The 16,698-nt window shown below is 48.8% G+C and overlaps 1 protein-coding gene across 3 annotated transcripts in view; it reads left to right on the top strand.

The window, feature by feature from the left end:
• The window catches only part of FAM193A (family with sequence similarity 193 member A), a 577,965-nt gene that overhangs the window by 351,031 nt on the left and 210,236 nt on the right, over positions 1–16,698 (top strand). For all 3 annotated transcript variants that reach the window (XM_086964186.1, XM_086964185.1, XM_086964184.1), the window contains exon 14: positions 1,950–2,201. In XM_086964186.1, coding sequence (XP_086820312.1) covers positions 1,950–2,201 — 252 coding nt within the window. The remainder of the gene's footprint in view (positions 1–1,949; positions 2,202–16,698) is intronic.

Here is a 16,698-nt window from a genome sequence, read left to right as displayed (position 1 = left end):
CAGGGCAGTAGAACACACGGTCACACCTGGATTACCAATTGCAGCTATTTCTTTGCTTAAATTGGGGTTACGGCAGTCGTGATGATTTCCTTGTTTCCTTGTATCCTGAGAAGATCAACTGTATATCAGCCTCTCGGTTAGTATTTTGATTCATTCATCCTGGTAGATAACTCACATCATACTACATCCTTCCTTTACTAAAAATAACATTGAGAAATCCCGTCATGTAGCTCGACTGTTTAATTTAACCCCTTCCATGCTCATGACGAGCTCAGCTCGTCATGAGGCACAGTTGAGCTGTGCTGATGACGAGCTGAGCTCGTCATGAATAAGTGAGAATTCCGATTTTCAGCACAGGGGAAAAATAACCACAGCAGCGATGTGGTTAAAGTGCAGTTTTGAAACAGTTAATCCCAATGATATAACTATCGAATCAATTCTGGAACCTGCTGCGTAATTAAACCATCATAGCTAAATTGAGATGATAAAGTTCAGTGGTTTAGCTTTAACCTCATTTGTGGTAGTCACTTTATTTCTTAGTGGCTGGTCTTCTCTTAATTTTTTTACTCTATTGTACATATAAGGAATATCCGGAACAACCTTATTTTAGGAAAGACTCTGAATTAATGCTGCAAAAACGTTTGTTTGTTAATCTAGTCAGAAATATTAGTCCGCCTTTAATGTGCAGAAGGTACTGCAACATATTTATACCAGTGTGATGCACAGTACATTCTGAAACTTAAATTCTGACATGAAGAGTAAATTGATGGCAGATGTGGTGTCGTTTCCTGCACATTTGTCCATCATTTTAACTTACAATCCTGGGATGTCCCTCAAGCAATTTGTAATGATCAGAGTTCTCAGAATATGGTGGGTAGCACATTTTAGAGGGACACTCTGTGCCTTTTGGGGCACGTTTTCTACATTACTGGATTTCAACACTTTGGGGATGATGGTGATTATTCAGGCTAGTTATGATTCACACAACTCTCTCTAGGTGGCTCTTTTGCAACATAGCAGATACCTGCTAGCTTCATATTTTGTGAGGGTTTAACATCAGAGTAGATAGTCTTGTAGTCTTTTGGTGTAGACAGATGGTGTCTGCAGTCCTCTGATGCAGGGAACATTCTCAAGATAGTTTAATCCATATTTGATGTCTGGATTTGCTCATATACAGACATTTCTACAATTGATCTCTGAAACAAGTGCTCTCATTTTGTAGCTTGGTTCAGCAGGGTGCCTAGCTTCTTGGGAGAGAGCCTGATGGAAAAGGAGGGAGAATGATAGCAAATGCAGTCTGTTCGGGGGCTGTAGAGGAGAGAGTTTCAGTGCAATTCTCACCCCACAATCAAAAACTATTTTGAAGTGCTACAAGGCAGAGTATATTGAAATATGCTGTGGCAATAATCCAGATAGAAACCAGTGCTGAACAGCGAAGGTTAATTACTTCTTTCTCACTATGTATTTTCATGTTTAAAAATATTTCATTTTGGTAGCTTATTTGCCAAGATTAAAACAAAAAAAAGGAATGGAGTAAGAAGCTAAGACGTCTGATCACTGAGAACATATTATTTACTAAAGAGAAGTCTTTGGTATCTTCAGAAAGTGGCAATACTGTGGATGCTGCTAATGGCTTTGAGAGGCATGTTTCAAGACAACCTTTTGTCTCCTCCCTCAAAGACCACATATTAGAACACTTGCTGCCACTTCATGCATTTACAGATGTGCAGTGAATGTAGCTCAGTTTCTGTTCTTTTAAGAATAATGTATATTTTCTTGACTTTAAAGTAGATATTTTCTTTGGTGCTGTATAAAAAAAAGAGAAATACAAATGTATATAGATATATATATATATATATATATATATATCTCACAAATGTTGTACTTGTTTTGATGCAGTTGACAAAAAAGCACTGATGAAAGTGTAAACCGTTTTCTTCATCTTGTAGGCTGACCAAAATCCTCATGCTTGTGAATGCCATGTTTGCAAGCAAGAAACACCAGGTCTACCTCCATCCCCCCTAACAGCTGGACGTTATTCTGCTGGACATCAGTTTATGAACCCAGACAAACCTCCACATCCTGCACTTCACCTTTACCCCCATATTCATGGACATCTACCATTACACACTGTTCCTCACCTGCCTCGGCCGATAATTCATCCCAGTTTGTATACAGCATCACCATTTGCACATAATAAGGTATGTTTTGAAAGCAGTTGTACAATTTGAATAATACATTATTAAAACTACCTACCTAACCCAATTTCCTTAGTGCTGTTGTAGTGTTTGTGTACTTTCTACAGTTGGTTAAACAAAAGGTAATTCACACCATGTAGGAAATAAAATGTGTCTTGGTTCGGCAAACAAGCAGATTTACTTTCCTTTCAACCCCTTTTTTCGGTACCATTAGCAACTCTTCCCCCCCCAAAAAAAGTTTCCCCTCAAAATGATGATAAACTATATACGCACCAAGTTGTTTTATCATTTCAGTGGGATTCTCAATCTTATTCTACCCAGCCCATACCTTCAGCTTTTCTGCCCCCTCAACCTAATCTTTGATAACCTATAGATATGCACTCACCTTCGCAAGTTAAGGAAATCACATACTCATGAGTACCTGCAGTTTCAAAGTTGTCATATTTATACTGGCACTGCTATCAACCGTATATGAGTACTATATATATATGTATATTCCACATATATCACTCCAAACTTGCCCTTGGCAACTGTCCTGCTACATTAGTTTTGCAGCATGAATCTTTCTGGATTCACATGCTGTGCATTATTCAGCCATCTGATGGTTTGGTTTGGAATTGTTGCTATTTTTTCTTTCTTCTCTTTTTTTGTTGTCGTTTTTTTTAATGTAGGCGAAGTCACCGACCATTTGGTGGAATGTCCTCCTCAATGATGTCAGTCGTGTGCCCCATTGTTTGGTTGCAATCTTCTGATTCTTTTTTCCGCTGTTGAGTCTGGATGTAGTGGCGCGAACTGCAATAAGAATTGGCGACGTTTTATGGAACACAAGAAAATGAAAACAAACCTTTCTAACAGTAAAGAAGAAGTTCTGAACACCGATGAACGCCGATGAGACTCGCTAAAACCTTGTGGTTGGATAATCCTGGAAGACCATAAGGTCTTTTACCACACGGTGCGGGGAATGTATCAATTGGTAGGGAGCATATGCTTGTTCCGCCCTAATGTCAATGCAAGTTAATGTAGAAGGATAGTCACCAAGTCAGCAACTTGTGCCTGCCCAGGTACCACTTATTGGAACGGTTAGATGCCTGCACTCATTTTTATCCAAAGACCCTTAAAGTAAGAAAGAAGCATAGAAAGGCGCACTACACCAGGGCTTAAACTCTGACACATACCACAGGTCAGAGGTGACCTACAGCGACCACAGACTAGGCTGAAATGAGGCAATGGCAGGGCTTGGACTTCGAGGCAGTCGACACAGAGAATGAGAAAGCAGCAGTATTTAACACTGGTTACTACCAGTTTATGTAGGAGACAGTCCTGTTCCTAGGCATCCTATTCAAATCCTCAAGCAGTTTGCATCATGTCTTCATAATTTCTCTTTAGAAGACTTATTTTTTTAATACTTGAGCAATATGTGGCTAATGTGAATAATCGAGTCATTGACAATCAATGTCTCTGGGTCGCATGTCATTTTGCACTCCCATTGTCTAACAAAGTTACTCTGATCTGACGTGTAACTTTGGAGTCATAGAAAAGCTAAACAAGGTAGCAGGTGGGAGCAAGAGAAGCTAAGGTAGATTATGATACAGTAAAAGAAACTCAGCCTCTCGTCAGACCACATAAGTACTCATTTGGCCTTCAGTCATTACATGGGAATTGCAGACTGGTTAGAGGGGTCACCCCCAAGAATTTCCTTTTAGGTAACAACCTTTAGGTTGCTGTATCTTGCAACTGACTGGGGGCAACTACGTTTTTTTTCACCGGGGTGGGCATCTTAATGAGTAAGAAGAAACCATTAGGTCCATGCTAATCTTGGCTCAAAGATTTTACAGGGAATATTCTCGATCTGCTAGTAGTTGTAACTCCTGTCCTTGAGAAGCTGCCCAGTTCTTGCCAACTCAACAGAGACCCAGCCCCTCTTAAATAGGCCTCAGAGCACACTCTTTTCTAACATGGCACCGAACATGATCTTGTTTGCTTATAGGAAGAGTATTCTTTATAGCAGCTGTATAATGCGACTAAAATGAGAACCAGCTAAAACCGTTTTTTCCAAAGTGTGGGTTGGTCGCTAGCTGATTTTGATGGGTTGCGAAAATCAGAGCAATAAATAAAGATGCTTTTTTGTTCAGAGTTTTAACTTGTCACATTTGTCAGTGATTTAAAGACCGAGGTCAGGCTGGTTTATTTTTCTAAAATTGGGATTGTCTCTTTTTTTTTTCTCACTGCAAAGTGAGAGAAGTTTTTATGTCAAAATCTTTTTATTGATTTTAAACAACTCAGTAATTGGAGCTACACCGAGTACAGTTCATATGCCAAGAGTTACAGATATCGAAAATAATACACTGCATGTTTGCAACGTCTTAACATAACTTAAATATCTTCAAATATGTCCCTACTATAATAGCCCTGTCATTGCGGGGCTGCAGATACAGAGCTTACATACTTCAGGATGTGGCCACGATTAGTGCTCAAGAGCCCCTATAAGGCACATAACTTTAAATCTGAAAGAGACACGTTAGTGATAGATTCCTTACCTTAGAATATCCCCAGGCGTCAGACTGGATCCGGAAATTTTTGCGTAGCAATACCACTGCGCGTCGGTAAGCGTCGTCCGCGTCCGTCGTTGGCGCCAGAATGACGTCGTCTGAGTACTTAGACGCCGCCCATGCGCGCTGACATCGGTTCTTCTTTTTTCCGCGCCAGCTAGCGCAGATCCGGAGAAGCTCTACCCCTAGTCATTTTTTGACTAAATCTTTCTTCGAGTCTTCGACTCTATCGGTGCCTGTAGGGATGCCCGGGTTCAAACCCGGTTCGAAGTGCGACCGACTGTCGGTTACGGACCATCATCGCCGGTGCCTGAAGTGTTTAGGCCTCAACCACGACGACCGTACCTGCTCCGACTGCCGGGCCCTGACGTCTAAAGCTAAGCGGGAGCGGTCCCGCAAGCGACTTGAGCTCCGGCAGTCGGCGCCGTTCCAGGTCCCGGGCCCGGTCCTACGGGAGGTCGAGGGACCGGTCACGGGGTCGGAGTCATCGCAGCTCCGGGAGTGGACATCGGTCGTCAGGCTCCAAGTCCTCAGGTAAGAGGCATGAGAGGTCGGGGAGACGTCATCGCTCCTCCGACCCACCCAGATGCTCACCCAGATGCTCGCACGATGCGGCCGGGGGTTCGGGCTACACGGCCCACGCGGCTCCGAGGGAGTCGCAAGCGTCGCCGCCTGCCCCACACCTTCGGGTCCCTGGGCACGGCACAGCGCGACGCCGGAGGAGATCGAGCGGTACCTCATGGCCATGAGGTCCCTCCCTCCTCAGTCGGGTTCCGTGGCGCCTCCGGGCCCAACGGTCCCGGCTGGAGGCCCTAGCGTGTTGGGCACTTTGGCCCCGACGCCGCCGGCGACTTCGGTCCCGGCGCCGCAGGACCTCACCGGATCAGCTTCCGGATCCGGGTCGTCGCCGGTCGACCTCACGACCTCACCGGCGCCGGCCCCACGGGTGTCGCCCCCGGCGCCCACTGTGGACGCCGTCACCAATGTTCCCTTCGGTCCGACTCTGGCGCCAGAACGGCGCCTCTGGTCTCCGCTTCAGACGGCCTTTGGAGATTTTTATTTCCATGAGGAGGCCCCGTCTGTTAATCCTGCTTTACAGGAAACGGGTGACGAGGGAGATTGGCAGGGGTCTGAGGACCCTCTGGCGCTGGAGTGCCAGTCTCAACAGGACTGGACATATGAGCTTGGGGAGGCCAGTGGTATTGACACTTCGCCAGACACTGGATTTTTCTCGCCTCCAACCGTGGCTTTGGAGGAGGGGTCTACTTATAGTGTAGTGTTGACGAGAGCGGCCAAGGCCTTAAACCTTGAGCTCCCCGTCGCGGCCGTGAGGACTAACTTACTTTCTGAGGTCCTCGCACCACAGACAAGCTCCAGCGAGCCTCTGCTGCCGTTCAATGAGGCCTTATGTGACGTTCTTGTGGGCACTTGGTCGAAGCCCACCACAGGTCCGCCTGTGGATAGGAACGTGGCTAGACGCTACCGCCCAGCCCCGGGCGACCCTTGCTCTTTGTCCACCCATCCCACCCTGAGAGTCTGGTTATCCAGGCCTCCACTTCCCAGAACGCATTCCCGTCGGCTCCGCCCGGTCAGGAATCCAAGAGATTTGAGCAGTTCAGGAAGAAGGTGTTCTCGTCCCTAAGCTTAGGGCTGCGGTCTGTCAATACCGCCTGTCTCTTGGGCCGCTACACCCACACCCTGTGGGACGCGGTCGCGGACGTGTTGCCACAATGTCCGGAGGAGGTCCGGGTTAAACTCGCCCAAACCCTTGTGGAGGGCCGAGATGCAGCACGATATTCCATCCGGTGTGGGCTGGATACCACGGGCTCACTGGGCAGGGCGATGGCAACGACGGTGGCGGTTCGACGCCACGACTGGTTGAGGTCCGCCAACTTTTCGGCCGATGTCAAGGCCTCACTTCTGGACATGCCGTTTGATCGCCGTCGCCTTTTTGGCGACAAGGCAGACCATGCGCGTTAGCGTTTTAAGGACTCCAGGGCTACAGCCAGGTCCTTGGGCCTCTCGTTCACACGCCAGCAATCGGGTGCCTTTCGCTCCTTTCGTGGCCAGGGATGGGGCGCACCCACACGTGCTGCCAGCCACGCGCCGCAGAATGTTCAACAGCGCGGTGGCGGCCGTAGAAACCGCCGTGGCGGCGGTCGGGGACAACGGCGAGGCCAGTCCACACCTCCCTCTGCAGCACCTGCCTCAAAACCTTCTGAGTTTTCAGGCCCATGTGACGCCGGTGGGAGGCAGGGTTCGACATCACCTCTCCCACTGGCGCACTGTCAGCTCGGACAGGTGGGCGCTGCAAATCGTTCGAAGGGGCTACTCCCTCCCCTTCGAGGCGACCCCTCCAGCCATGGCACCGCAATTCCACCGCGTGTCGGGGGATCACTTGCAACTTCTGCAAGAGGAAGTCACGGCCCTCTTGGCCAAGGGGGCCATCGAGCGCGTTCATGGGCCGAAAGTAGGGTGTGGTTGTTACTCCCACTACTTTCTGGTACCCAAGAAGGGCAAAGGGGGCCTACGCCCTATCTTGGACCTGCGGAATGTCAACGGCTTCCTCCGGAAAGAGAAGTTCAAGATGCTGACTTTGGCTCAGGTCTTAGCTGCCCTGGACCCGGGAGACTGGATGGTAGCGTTGGACTTGCAGGACGCTTATTTTCACATCCCCGTCCTGCCTGTCCACCGGCGTTACCTGCGGTTCACGGTAGGCCACAAGCACTTTCAGTTTACTGTGCTCCGCTTCAGCCTTACCAGCGCCCCTCGGGTGTTCACGAAGGTGATGGCGGTGGTCGCAGCTCATCTGCGCAGGTTAGGGGTGTCAGTCTTCCCCTACCTCGACGATTGGTTGTTGAAGGCGGGCTCGCCCCAGACAGTGGTCAGCCACCTCCAGCCTACGCCGACCTCCTGCACTTGCTGGGGTTCTCCATCAACGTGCCGTAGTCGCACCTGTGCACCTCTCAGAAGCTCCTCTTCATAGGAGCGGTACTCGATTCGGCGCAGTTTCAGGTTTACCCACCATAACAGCGGGTTCGGGATATACAGGCTCTGATTCCAATCTTCCAGCCTTTATCCCGAGTCTCGGTCAGGTTGACGCTGCGGCTTCTGGGGCTGATGGCCTCCTGCATCCTTCTGGTGCACCACGCCCGGTGGCGGATGGCGGCTCTGCAGTGGGACCTGAAGTTTCAGTGGGTCCAGCATCAGGGCAACTTGTCCGATCATGTCTTGATCTCGGAGGGCACTGCGAGACAACTGCAGTGGTGGTTCACGGACCGCGATTGGGTCAGTGACAGATCCCTCTCCCTACCCCACCCGGAGCACGTGGTTGTGACGGCCGCGTCCCTGCAGGGCTGGGGAGGCCACATGGGAGAGGCGGAGATCAGATGCCTCTGGTCTCCGGCGGAGTCCCGGCTCCATATCAACCTATTGGAGCTGCGGGCGATTCGTCTAGCACTGAAGGCATTCCTTCCCTCTGTCCAGGGAAGTGTAGTGCAGGTGTTCACGGACAACACCACCGCCATGTGGTACTGTAACAAACAGGGCGGGGTGGGGTCGTGGAACCTATGCCAGGAGGCTCTGAGGCCTCTGGCAGTGGCTGGAACATCGGGGCGTGACCCTGGTGGTTCAACACCTGGCAGGCTCTCTGAATTCCAGGGCGGATGAACTCAGCCGTCGGTGCATGATGGATCACGAATGGCGTCTGAACTCAGACGTGGCGCAAGGCCTCTTTCAGTAATGGGGCGAGCCTTGGTTAGATCTATTCGCCACAGAAGAGAACGCGCAATGTCATCAGTTCTGCGTTGGAATTTCCAAGGCGGCACTCGCACGGAGACGCTTTTCGTTGCGAGTGGAGTTGCGGTCTATTGTACGCCTTTCTGTCTATACCACTTCTGCCCAGAGTACTGAAGAAGATCAGGCGCGACCGGGCCCAGGTTATCCTTGTGGCTCCGGACTGGGCACGAAGATACTGGTATCCCGAGCTACTCAGCATGTCAGTCGATCCCCCGATTCGTCTGCCTCTTCGGGTGGACCTTCTATCGCACCAGCAGGGGACGGTTCTGCACCCGAACCTGTCCAGTCTCCACCTACAAGCTTGGAGATTGAGCGGCGGCAGTTGAGGCCATTTGACTTGCCTCCCGAAGTCTGTGATATCATTCTGGCAGCCAGGCGTCCCTCCACAAAGTCGGTATACGCCTGAAGGTGGAACAGATTTGTGGCATGGTGCACAGCCAAGGCTGTGGACCCACTCTCTGCACCCCTTTCTGAGGTTCTCCTCTTTCTTCTTTCTCTTGCCCAGCAGGGCTCTGCTCTGGGCACTCTCAAGGGGTACCTTTCTGCCCTTTCCGCCTTCTTACGGCTACCTGATCAGCCTTCCTTGTTCAAGTCCCCCATTGTAAATAGGTTTTTGAAGGGCATCACACACATGTTCCCTCCTGTTCCCTTTGTGATGCCCCAGTGGGACTTGAATCTTGTGCTTACTTACCTCATGTGTGCTCCCTTTGAGCCGCTCCATAACTGTCCTCTCCGTCTTCTTACTCTGAAGACTGCTTTCCTGGTTGCCATCACCTCTGCCAGGAAAGTGAGTGAGCTCCAGGCTCTTTCTTCTACACCTCCTTTCCTCTCTGTTCATCCGGACAAGGTTGTGTTGCGAACAAGACCTTCCTTCTTGCCCAAAGTTGTCACGGCCTTCCACATCGGGCAGTCCATTACTTTGCCCACCTTCTTTCCGCCTCTGCATCACTCAAAAGAGGAAGAGAGGCTCCACCGGCTGGACCCAAAACGTGCTCTCTCTTATTATCTAGATCGCACACGCCAGTTCCGGGTGGATGACCAACTCTTCGTTGGTTACGTGGGGGCTAAGAAGGGAAAGGCGGTGCACAAGAGGACCATCTCGCGGTGGATCATCTTGTGTATCCAGGCATGGCCAAAAAGACACCCCTGCTGGATTGCGGGCTCATTCTACTCTGGCCACGGCGACTACAACTGCTCTGGGCCGAGGAGTGCCCTTGCAGGACATTTGCCAGGCAGCTACGTGGGCCTCGCTGCACACGTTTGCACGACACTAATGCCTGGACAGCCAAGTCCGGAGGGATGACTTCTTTGGCCGTTCCGTCCTCCAGGACTTTCTGGTGTGATTATTGGTTCGCAGACCCACCACCGGGGTTGGTATTGCTGGGGTATCTATTCTAAGGTAAGGAATCTATCACTAACGTGTCTCTTTCAGATGCACAAGTTACTACTTGTGTAACGATATATCTGTAAGAGACATTAGTTAGTGATAGATTCCTTACCGCCCCCCCCCCCCCACCGCCCCCCCCCCCGCCCCCCCATCCTCCCCGTTCTGCGAACCGATATCTAGGGTTAAGGTCATCCCCTTTCAGGGCCCTAGTTTCATGGCACCAGTGTTGGTTCTATCATGGCTCTGCGTATCTGGCGCGGAAAAGCTGTGTATCAGAACTGACGTCCGCGCGCATGGGCGGCCTCTAAGTACTCCGACAATGTCATTCCGGCGCTAACGACGCCGACGACGGACGCGGAGCCGCGGGCGACACCTACCGACGCGCAGGGTTATTGCTACGCAAAAATTTCCTTATCCAGTCTGACGCCTGGGGATATTCTAAGGTAAGGAATTTATCACTAACTAATGTCTCTTACAGATATATCGTTACACAAGTAGTAACTTGTGCAACAAAACGAAAATAGTCCAATCATACCATGGTGAATTTTGTTAATGATCCAGCTGGGACTGGGGGAGGTTGGGGGCTGCTGTTGCCGTCCGGACCCAACAGGCTCAAGGGGCTCACATGTTGCTCCCTGGTGGAGTAATGCAGTAATCCCGCCAGACGATTCAGAAAAGGGGGTGGTGATGAACAGAGTGTCTGAATTAAGCAGACCACTCTTACCCAGTCCAAAGATCAGGGCTTGATCCATCACCGTTATTTATCTCACTGCACCATCCCAGCTCAGAACCTGGCTATATGCAAATCAGTCTGTCCCTGGCCCAGTGCATCATGGGAACAGGGCAGACTAAACTACCAAGCCAATTCTTCACCAGAATCCCGCCAGAGGCGTTGTAGTGTTCGGCAGATCGCGACTGCCCGGAAAGCGAAGGGTGACATCAGACTATTATATCTGAAAGGGGTGGAGGGCTCTCAGTCTGGGGCCACAAGCGAACAGGGCCAATCCCTCTGATAGGTAGCTCACCAAAGGATTCCAGACATAGTCAAAACCCTTCCGTGTGTCCTCTACTATGTCCGTCATTCACTCAAGAGCCAGTGCACGCCATAGTCTGGGATGCCATTGCATGAGAGAGGGGGCTTCTGAATTTTTCCATGTTGCGGCGATTGCCATCTTGACCGCTACCAAGCATAGCCACATAATGGAATGATCCCCTTGTGTTTGATATTTCAGACTGGGGCCCGCAGTCCCAGGAGAGTGTGTTCTATAATATCTGAAATTAGGTAGCCCAGATCCGTTTTATTTGGGAGAGTTTTCTTTCCAGAAAGTTTTAATAGAGGGGCAGCCCCACCAGATTTGACGGAAGTCTCCCAGCAACCCACAACCCGCCAACATTTATCTGAAGCTTTATGGAATATATTGATACATTTCTGGGGCTGTTGATGCCATTCGCACATAATTTTATAGTGAGCTTCTCTTAAATACTTGGAACGGTTATATTTAGTAATGTCTTTACACAGGGGGCCCCACTGTTTCTTCCCTATGGGGGTGGTTATTTATGTATTTATTTAAAGAGTTTTATATAGCGCTGGCTAGACCCGGATGTATCAGAGCACTTTACATGAGGTTCAACAATATTACAAGATTGCATCAGTTTCAATATACAACAGTGGCTAGAAAAACAAGTACAAGAGCATAGAAAACGAGATAAGTGATTATAGAGGGGAAGGGGGTAGGGGTAAAGGGGAGATACAGCAGAAAGACGGATGAAGGTCTGCCCGAAGTCCGGCTGGGTAGTTGAAGGTCGAGGGGGAGTCCCAAAACCCATCTCCTCTATAGCTATCGGGTAGCTCCACTGGGCTTTGGCCAAATAGCTAGGTCTCAAGGGAAACCTAACACTAGCATGGATGGCAAAATAATGGAGCATAGAGGGAGGGTGAGAAAAGGGAGGAAAGGGAATATACAACATGGAGAGACGAAAAGAAGTCAGTCTAAAGGCCGACTGGGTAGGTGACGACCTCGCTGAGGGAGTACAAAATGATTTGCAGCCTTTAGTTGTAGTACCGGATTTGACAAATTTCTCGATTGGGAGCAGATCTCTGGTCGCAGCCAGCCTCTCCTGAGGTTGTTGCACCCAGTATGTGAGCTGTAAATAATGGTATTCTTCTGTGGGTGGACATTTAAAAAACCCTGCAAACTCTGCAGGGGTAAGCAGTTTTCACCTCTTGAAGAGATCGGATACCACATATCTGCCATTTATCAAAGGGAAAGCTGGATTAAAATGGATGGGGGTATAAGCGAATGTAAAGGTCGTCGAAGGCAAGGTGCTAGTGACGTTGTCGCATATTCGAAGGGCGGTGGCTGTGGGGGTGCTTAGCTATACCTTAGGCAGCCTGTCTTGCTTCTGTTTCCATTGGAGGTCCCATATGGTTCTGCCGATCCATATGGAGCCAATGTTTCTCGGAGGCTTTGAGGGACCATTCAGTCGGCACCCGGAGTTGGGCAGCCTTGTAATACCTGAGGAGGTCAGGAAGGGCCAGCCCCCCCTCCAGGAGCTATCTAATCAGTAGACGCTGTGATAAGTGAGCCCTTTGACCCTGACAAATAAATGTAATTGTCAACTTCTTCAGTTCCGCAAACAATTCCTTATCGACTGTAATCGGAAGGCCCTGAAAGAGGTAAAGAAGACTTGGGAGGACATTCATCTTGCTTGCATTTGTTCTACCTATCCATGTAATAAATGCAGATCCCCACTTTTTAAAGTCAGATTTAAGCTGTCGCAACAAGGGAGGGAGGTTAGCTTTTTAGAGAAATCTGTTGTTTTGTGGGTAATTTTGATGCCCATGTATGTGATTTCTTTACGTACGCAGCAGAAAAGAGAAGTCTCCTCGATCCTAGCTATTACCTTCTGGGGTAGTGTTAGATTGAGGAGAAAAGATTTAGACAAATTTACTTTGAATCCTGCGACTCTCTCAAAGAGGCTGAGTTCAGCCTGAATAGCTTGCAGTGAGATCAGCTGGTCGGTAATGGGAAGCAGAACATCGTTCTCAAATAGGGAGATTTTATGTTCGTCCATGCTGAACGTGACCCCTCTGATGTCTGGGTTCCCCCTTATCTGCTCCACCAATGGCTCGATGCAGAGACCAAAAAGCATTGGGGAAAGGGGACAGCCCTGTCTCGTTCCCCGCGAAAGTTGAAAAGAATCCGAGGCTACCTTGTTATATACCAGGACTCTGGATCTGGAAGAGTGGTAATTGGCCCTCACCATGCCTATAAAGGTTTCACTAAACCAAAATCGGCGTAGCATATGATTTAAGAATGACCAGTCGACGTGGTCGAAGGCCTTCTCCGCGTCTGAGGAGGGCCGCCGGGATGTGTTTTTCTGCCCTTACTCAATTCGGTGCAGACTCCTGCGTAGATTATTGTGGGTCTGCCGCCCCTTGATGAAACCAGATTGGTCTGGGTGAATTAGTGCAGGTAATACATTTTGTAGGTGGCCAATATTTTGTAGTAGAGTTTAGCATCCAGATTTAGGAGGGTTATAGGCTTGTATGAGGCTCACAATTGTGGGTCCTTCCCTGCTTCAGGGATTATAGTGATTAAAGTCTCTCCCATTGTAGCTGATACCTGTCGCTTGGCCACTATGACGTTGAAGAGGTTCGCCAGGTGGAGAAAACTCAGGTGCAAATGTTCTATAGAATTGGACATTCAGCCTGTCGGGGCCTGGGGCTTTCTGAAGTTTAAGGACATCTATCGCCTTTTGAACTTCTTCTATTGATATAGGTTCACTGAGTTCCACATTGATAGTGGGGAAACCTGTGGAAGTTCCAGGTACTCGGCCTGGTCCCAGAGTGTTAGGGTATCAGCAGTATAAAGGGAGCAATCGAAATCCCTGAAAGCAGTTGCTTTCCCCTCTTTGCTAAGATGGGAGACACTGGTGCCATTGATTTTTTTTTTTGTTTGACATATTCTTTTTCCTGTTTCACCCTGAGCTGACGCGCCAAAAGTGTTCCTATTTTGTTACCCCCTTCATACCCTCGGGCCTGCAGGCTTAAAATGGTCTTTTCCACCCTTTTGGTATATACGGCCTGAAGCTTCCCCTTTGATATTGTCACCTGTCTCAGGGTCTGCACTGACTGGGCAGCTTTATGCACTTTATCGGCCATCCGTAGGTCCCCTCTCGTAAGCGACTGGACGGTGAACGGAATTTTGCTTCTTTGAAGCCTGTGGCTACAGAGGAGTAGCTCTTCTTCTCCAAGGGAGTCTGCTAAGTGACAGGGCGAGTTGCTTTCTCCACGAAAGACCGGTGCAGCAGGCAGGAACTGTTGGCACCAAGTTTGTTGTTGCTCCTCTGTTCTGGGGTCAGCAAACTTCTTGTCCACTCCTTCTTTGTGTCCGTTGAATCTGAAGTTCTGGTCTCAGGGTGTCCCCTAAATACTCCATTTAGGGTCGTTAAGGGGAGTGAGCGGTATTAGCCAATGGGGTCATTATACCCCTTAGATGATCACTTCCTTTGGGCAGTGAGGATCACCCTGTCTCAGAATTTCTTATTCCACCACACACAAGATGGGACAATAACTAACTTTTGTTTTCACTCCAGGCTGTTCACCCTAAAGGTGTGTCCAGTCTGGCAGTGCAACGCACCTCCCGCATAGCTCATTTTCCCGCCTGTCCTAGGGCAAGGTGGCCCAGGGCAGGGGGTGGCATCTCCCGTCTGGGGAAGCTTTAGGTTGCATATCAAAGGCCTGTGAAGCTTCCTGCCTTGATAGGCTGATTTACCAGCTTTTCTGGAAGAGGAGATGTAAAACACCTCTCTCCAGAGCAGGCATTGTTTCTGTCTTCTGAGACCAGGGCTCTTACCTCCTAGGGGTCAGAAACGTGCCTGTGGTGGTAGGCTGGACAGGACCAGTCAGCCAGCACACTCGAGGCCTAGAATGTTTCTGGGGGTACCTCTGAGGTACCCTCTGGGTGCATGTATTAAAGAATCCATCACTGGAATCACTTTGGGTGTATTAATATGTGGTGTTTGATACCAAACACCATAGGTTTCAGTGAAGCGGTTATGTGGCAGGGAAACTTGGTGACCTGTACTTTCCTTAAGATGGCTTCCCTTCTCACTTGCAATATCTAGTAATAGAACTAGTCATCACAGAGGCATATCTGCTCATGCAGATATATCCTCACATAAAATATAATGCATCCTGATTTAGGGCTTAAAGGCCTGCTGTAGGGGAGACTTATATATATTAGATGTAGTGACCTTGGCCTGGCACACAGGAATTTGTCATGTCTTGTTTTCACTCCTGGTTTGCACCATATCACGCAGGCTGCAGAGACAGTCTTTTTGGAATTGTGTCTGGATCCCTAGGAGTAGCATTAGATATGCTGTATGTAGCCTTTAGGGACCCGCTTTAGTACCCATGCCCTAGGTGTCTGGGGTATCGTTTACTGTGGGCGTACAGGGGTGCTTAAAGTCCTGTGCCAGTTGTAATACAATTAGACAACACCTTGTTTTGAGGAAGGAGTACTGGCACTGAGGTCTGGTTAGCTGACCTCAGTCCACTGTCTGAGTCGAAAATCAGCATCTAATATCTAAAAAGGGGGCAAAAAGTATGTGGGGGGAAACTGCAACAGAGCACAGTTACCTACAACGTTTTCCTATGTTTTTTAATTCGTTTGTTTTCTCCTCAATGAAAAATTTGCATTTGTGAAGCATAACTAACTTTTAGTTGTGTTTTTCATTTAATTTTAGAAGCTTTTAGGCTGAACATTTTCTTTAGTTATTTATGAATATCGTCTGTGTGTTGTTGCAGCCAGCTCCTGATGTGAAGAGCCTTCAGGTGCACGCAGAGGTGGTTGACTTAAGGACTGGCTGCATTATAGTCCCTTCTTGAAACCCACTTTGCAGCTAATCCTCTCTGGACGTAGCCATTCTCCTTGAGCAATGCTAGTTTGTTGCAGGCAGCCAACTCTCTTTTGGCCAACCCCCTAAATGCTCCTGCAGTTACTAATTTTGTGCCCAATTCTGGCAGCTCAACTATCTTGCTGAATCATAAAATAGCCCAATAGTTATTAGCAACTGGGGAGGAAGTTTTTATTTGGGGCATGGAGTAACATTCTGGCCTATGGAGGGTTAGTAGATGCCCTGCCTATGGCTCAAAGTGTAAATATTTTGTCTGGCTTTCTGCCTAGAACAGTTGATTAAGACATGCAGTGGAGCTTCTGCCCAAGACCACCAAAACTGATGATGCACCTGATACATGAAACTTGTCACTAAGGAAGGAACAGGAATAGAGGGTAATTATGAAACGGGAGCGAATGACCAAGAAGTGCAACAGTGGCACATAAACATTTCAGTGTGGTATGAATGTTGACCATTCACTTACTCTCCCTCATTTCTTTTTTTTTTTTTTACTGCCCTAGTTCATTCATGCCTTAGTTAACCCTCCCCTTCTTCCTTCCTCTTTAGTCACCTACACATTGTGATTTGCAATGCTCAAATCTGGGTCTGAAGGAACGTACTAGAAATGGAGTTGCATGCTGTGAGAAAGTGCCATCTTTCTTGCACTGGTATGCCCCCACTTTTTTCTGAACTGCTTATGTGCTTTGACTGAGTGTGCCCTGGGTTCCTGCCAACCAGGTACCCAGGGGCTGTGTTCTTTCCCTAAAAGCTGTGTTGAAACTAAAACCCAATTGGCATCTCTGGCCACCTGTCAGCCCCTAGTAAAGGGTACCCTAGGTACCCAGGGCATGGAGACCAGAGAAGA

This window comes from Lissotriton vulgaris, chromosome 3_2 (assembly GCF_964263255.1).
Source record: "Lissotriton vulgaris chromosome 3_2, aLisVul1.2, whole genome shotgun sequence".
NCBI classification, from domain to species: Eukaryota; Metazoa; Chordata; class Amphibia; order Caudata; family Salamandridae; genus Lissotriton; species Lissotriton vulgaris.
This window is presented reverse-complemented; position numbering and strand designations above follow the sequence as displayed.